The 5,805-nt window shown below is 37.3% G+C and overlaps 1 protein-coding gene across 2 annotated transcripts; it reads left to right on the top strand.

Moving 5' to 3' along the window:
* Positions 1–14: 14 nt before the first annotated feature.
* LOC128012942 (ubiquitin carboxyl-terminal hydrolase 30) lies at positions 15–5,518 on the top strand. Of its 2 annotated transcripts, none has more exons than XM_052595553.1 (13): positions 15–216; positions 862–971; positions 1,682–1,864; positions 1,957–2,060; positions 2,214–2,312; positions 2,434–2,479; positions 2,555–2,649; positions 2,771–2,830; positions 2,984–3,070; positions 3,165–3,245; positions 3,370–3,592; positions 4,006–4,126; positions 4,278–5,518. In XM_052595553.1, exons 1-13 carry the CDS (start codon positions 146–148, stop codon positions 4,522–4,524), a joined length of 1,527 nt encoding a protein of 508 aa, XP_052451513.1. In that variant the 5' UTR covers positions 15–145; the 3' UTR covers positions 4,525–5,518. The 2 variants fall into 2 exon arrangements, with proteins under 2 accessions (XP_052451513.1, XP_052451517.1); XM_052595557.1 differs by having other exon boundaries at positions 4,018–4,126.
* Positions 5,519–5,805: the final 287 nt, after the last annotated feature.

Genomic DNA, 5,805 nt, shown 5'->3' on the forward strand with positions numbered 1-5,805 from the left:
CGATTTGGGACGCGCCTGCTGCTTTCGTGCTTTCTCAGCCTTTCATCATTTCCGGTCACGGCATCGAGACTCGTCCTGCTCCGCGGAAGGTCCGTCGCGGAACAATGCTCCATGTTTAGTTCCGCACATGCGGGCGCAGTGAAATATGCCTTGGTGCAAACAGGGAGCTACAGACAAGCTTGTTCGAGAGTTCTTACGCACTGGAACTGCTGCAAGGTTGGAGTTTGTATAAAAACCGTGTGAAATGACTGTTTAATGAATATTGTATCGGTGTAGCTCAGATAGACGTAGGAAAGGCAGAAAAGATTGTGGCAGCTGTAGCATTGAAGGCCGGCAGACTTTCGCTTCGCCGTGTTTGTATTTCACTGATCATCACAAATGAATGAACAAGCGGATCTGTCTTTTTTGTACTTTTAACTATTATAGATCCAGTAAACAAAAATGTTGTAATAAATGTAATCGGCGGATTTTTAATAGCTTGACAGCCAGCAGTAGCTTATTAAAACTTCCCCATCTGTCTGTAAAATACCATTTATAGGTATTTAATGATTCTGAAAGCTTCGATTCAGCATTCAGGATTAATATGAGCATGAGATTTGGTTTTGTATGTTCCACTTTTCTCTAAAACAGTCTGTTGTGAAATGATGGCTTTTGCTGGAGAGCCAGGCTTAATGCAAACACAGCTGTCAAGGTCAGAAGTAACGTTAGTCTGCTGTCTGTCACTGGTTTGTTTGTGATCAGACTACATGTGATGATCTGTACATGTGCTCTTTAACTTCACTTCATTTCTATGCACTTGTCTGTGTTGGATACAACCAAAACACTTATTTTTATAATTTTTTTCTTCTTTCTTTGTTTCAGGAACAAGATGATTAAAAACTGGGGTGTAATTGGTGGAATAGCTGCTGCCATGGCTGCTGGAGTCTATGTACTATGGGGGCCAATTTCAGACAGGAAGAAAAAGAAAAAAGGTGAGTTGTCTGTTTTCTCTGTGATTTAAAATCTCAGCGTAAGTTTGAAGTCACCATTAAATTAAATTTGACAACTGTTATTTTTATAGAATGTAAAAGCAGTGTTTATTCTAAATTATTTATTATTTGCCTTTGTAATCTTTATACATAAATGAAAGCATTACCTGCCTCTGCCCCTTGCAATTTCCATGCCTTTACCAAAATTAAAAAAATTAAAATGAGGAGAGTGATCACATCTGGTCAGAAGAGAGAAATACGCGTTTGCTGTCACTCTTTCAGTCGTTGTATTAGAAACATTTGTGCAGTTATAGTTGCTAGTTTTGTGATGTCGATACCTGTGGAAACAGTATGTGTAAAGGGGCAACTATTAATCTTAGTTTACATGTCATGAACTGTATCTTCACTGCACTTTGTGAATTTGCTTTTCACAAATGAAAACATATATTCTTAATGTTCAGACGTATACAATATAAAAGTAACCTATTTATGAAAGTAACAAGGCTCAAAGTTGTGTTATAATATAAATATAGCGACCGCTATAGAGATTGCAGATGTGTTTTGACGATTCATCTCTTAAATGTATTATTTCTCTCACTCACTGGTATGCTTCTTGGTCTACTTAATAATAATAATAATAATAATAATAATAATATGATGTATTATTACTATTATTGTTATTATTACTATTAAACGTCTAATTTCCCTCGCAGGTATGGTTCCTGGTCTGCTTAATCTGGGGAACACATGCTTTATGAACTCACTTCTCCAGGGCCTGGCAGCATGTCCTTCCTTCATCAGATGGCTTGAGGACTCCACAAATGAGAGCAGCGTCCATCCGGAGAGAACTGAGAGAGAGACTCATCTGTCCAGATCTCTGATGCAGTTGCTTAAAGGTTATTTCCCATTCACTAACCAATAGTATAAATTCACAAAATATTATTGCACACTAACAGGGTGATCTCTCCATCTTCCCTCCTTTGGACAGCCCTGTCGAGTCACGATCCTGGAGAAGATGACGTTTTAGATGCGGGAGACCTTTTAGAAGCTCTCAGACTTTACAGATGGCACATCAGCTCCTTTGAGGAACAGGTAAGAGGTTTTCAAAGACAATGCAGTTGCATATTTGACAGTTATTCTAGCTTTTTTTTTTAAAGGGATAGTTCACCTAAAACTAACTGAAATGTTGGAGTTTTAAAAAGTCATTAACATAACTTTGTATTGTATTTGGCTTTTTTTCTACAGGATGCTCATGAGCTCTTTCATGTTCTCACATCATCATTAGAGGAGGAACGAGAACGTCAACCCAGAGTAGCTCACCTGTTCGACATGCAAACCCTGGAGGTAAAGATGAGTAGTCCCCATGAATGCAGTATTAGGACCCAAAATATAGATGTAAACTAAAGAGTTTATAATTAGACAGGATCCATAGACATTTTCATGACCCTACTGTGAATTATTATAGAAATCTGTTGAGTCCAAAGAGAAAAACATAAGCTGCAGAAGTGGAGGTAAATTAAAATGTTCTTCTTCAAACATTTTTTTTCTTTTTTGAGCATTTAGTAATTTATATTTTTCATGATCAGGCCCACTACATCCCATTCCAAGTTTATGGAGGTCCCGACACCCTTTTCATGGGCGGTTAACAAGTTATATGGCTTGTAAACGCTGTGAGCAGCAGGTGACCTTTTTCAGATTTTTTTTGTATTACATTTCAAACGGACTTTTTAGATTTAACATATATTTATGATTTAAATTATTGAAACAATGACATTGTTAACCCTATCTGTTGTTTATTTCAGAGTCCTGTGCACTATGATTCTTTCGACAGCTTGTCTCTTTCTATCCCGTCAGTAAAGTGGGTAAGCAAACTTGCTCTCTAAAACCCAATCAAATGCGTAGAATAGCATTCTATATTTATTACCTACGTTAAAATATGACTGTTGAAGTCATATTGCCTTGTCTTACAGACAAAAATTTGTGTATAGTTTGCCTGACGTGTATCATTCTTTCAGGGCCGACCAGTTACTTTGGACCAGTGTCTACAGCATTTCATTTCCTCTGAAACCATCAAAGACGTGGAGTGTGAAAACTGTACCAAGGTATGGTAGATGTTTAGCTTTAGTACCACTGTACCTCATTTATTTGTTGACCTTTCAGAGCATTACTAAGCTGATTCTCTCTGTCTCTTTATAGCAACAGGCTGGAGAGCTTGTCAATAGAGTAGTCCTTGAGAGTCAGAGGACGACATTTGTCAAGCAGCTGAAACTCGGAAAGGTAGATATGATTGTTGTTATTCCTTCATCCAGACCAGCAACCTTTTCAAAACATTGACAGCGTAACAGCACTCTTCATTAATCTCCTGTTCGTTCGTTTTGTGTGTGCTTCTTTTCACCTTTAGTTGCCTCAGTGCCTCTGCATCCATTTGCAGAGACTGACTTGGTCTAAAGAGGGCACTCCCATTAAGAGACAAGAGCATGTTCAGTTTACAGAATATTTGTCTCTGGATCGATACAAACATTGTACTGCTGGTCAGAACCTCCCGAGCACCAGCAGAATAAATAAACCCGTATCTGCCAAAGCTGCTGTAGACCCAAAAGACAAAACCATTGCTAATGGTGTTGGTAAGAGATGTGAACTCTTTTTCCAGTGGCTATGTGATGCTGTCGTTTTAGATCTGTGAATATGGATTTACTCCATATAAAGGTTTCATCTGTGAAATATTCTTGCAATCCAAAGATAATAATAATAGTAATAATAATTGCTAATGCTGCTATTATTATTATTTTAAATACAATTCTATAGAATATATATGAAATATAATTTTTTGAGGATCCTGATTGAAACTAATTTCAAAGCTGATGGTTTTGTTGGGATTTGTAAATATGGATATACTCCAGATAAAGGTACTAAAATACCAATCAAATATTTTTGCTATTTTGCATAATAAAAATAATAATGAATTGATTAATAATCAATGATATTATTTTTTATTAGATATATACAAAAAAAAGATGTGTCTAAAGATAAATTTCAGTTTCATTTGCAGACTCAGAACACTGTAACAACAATAAGCCACTGTCCAATGGAACCTTTCCCTCCGTCTTTCTACACTCACCAGGACTGAGCTCACAACTCAACCTCACTTATGACTACAGGTAGAGACATGTTTATGTGATAGATGCATGCTATTATAAAGAGCCAGAATATGTGCTTTGATTTAGTCTGAAACTGCTTCTAAACTGAAAATATTTTCAGGGAATGTAACCCATTTAAAAATTGTGTAAACCTTTTATTGTCTCACTCAAGCGCCTCAGAGTACCTCTTCCGCTTGACGGCCGTCCTGGTTCACCACGGCGACATGCACTCTGGACATTTTGTCACTTACCGCCGCTGCCCTGCCACTCCCCGAGGAACATCTCCTTTTAGCTCCCAGTGGCTCTGGGTGTCTGATGATTCGGTGAGGAAAGCCAGCCTCCAGGAGGCTCTCTCCTCCAGCGCATATCTGCTCTTTTATGAGCGAGTGCAAAGGCGCAGTCTGAGGGAAGAAGAGTAGAGTCTCCGATACTTATCCTTAATTGAAAGCTAGAGTGTTAACCCTTGCTTCTCTCCATTCAAGGCCATGCTACTAAGGCCAAGTGCAACCGTGCATCCCTGTGTGCATGCAGTTTGGCATGCATGTTGTTTCTGATCACTCTTTGTGAGAAAGAGAGAGGGAAGACAAGGGTTCTGTACATCATAGTTTCCACCTTAATCTTGCTCAGCGAGTCTGTGTTTATGGCGGTTGTTGTTTTAGAAAACTCAGAAAAGTTGTTATCTGAGCATAGGAATGATGACAGTCACGATTACTACCAGTTGTCACTGATACGGGGATTGACAGAGATTTGAACTTGTTTTTTGTTAGGAAAACTCTACATTTAAAGAAAATGTTTGTTGCAAATTGACCTAAAATTGTTGCCTTGCTCTTTAAGCTAATGATCTGTTAGAAGTACATTTTAAATGGTTACTCATGCAGTTTTTTTATCATTAATAATGTGTCTTTATCAATGAATGATCTATTGTTAATAATATATTTAAGGAATTTGCATATAAAGGTCTTTTGTAAAGCATAACCACAGCACTAAGTTATTTTTGTTTCACATTTTGACTGTAATTAATGGAGAGCGCAAATTTGTGGGATGTATCTTCATCAAGTGTTGTGTCCACATGTAGATCAGGTTTTCTGCTTAATTTGTGTTTTGCTTTGTTGTATGATTGGCATATCCCAGATCAGTTTATCTTTGTGAATACTAAGAAGGCAAACCTAGCAAGAATATGGGAATGCAATCCATACTCCCGATCCTGAGTATTTACCAAATAGATTTTTCTGATTACATAAATATTTCAGTGTACATCCATTTCCAGTGTTATTCTGTAAATCCCATGTTAAATGTTGATTGTATGTGATGCTATTTGCACAATTGTATATTTTTATGAAATTAGTGTGTATAATTGTGTGGGTGAATATTTTTTCACATGTACATTAAATTAAATAAATTCTGAAACCCTAATGTTTTCCATCTGCTGTCTCTACAGCTCCACACGTTTAAAATCTCTTAACTTAAACCCATATGATTTTTTTTTAAGCTTAGCATTTTCATTATTTGGAAATAAAAATTGATATTCTGAGTAATATCTCCTCTTGTGCACATGTGAGTTATGCTGGTTTGGAACAACATAAGCGTGAGTAAATTACAGAATGTTCTGTCCCTTTAAGTCTGTAGGTCTGGCTTGTCTCAGCACGTGGACTTTAGGGCGTGGTCATTTAGAACTAAACCACACGGAGCTTTCTGTTTTA

The sequence above is a fragment of the Carassius gibelio genome, chromosome A5 (genome assembly GCF_023724105.1).
Source record: "Carassius gibelio isolate Cgi1373 ecotype wild population from Czech Republic chromosome A5, carGib1.2-hapl.c, whole genome shotgun sequence".
Classification (NCBI taxonomy): Eukaryota; Metazoa; Chordata; class Actinopteri; order Cypriniformes; family Cyprinidae; genus Carassius; species Carassius gibelio.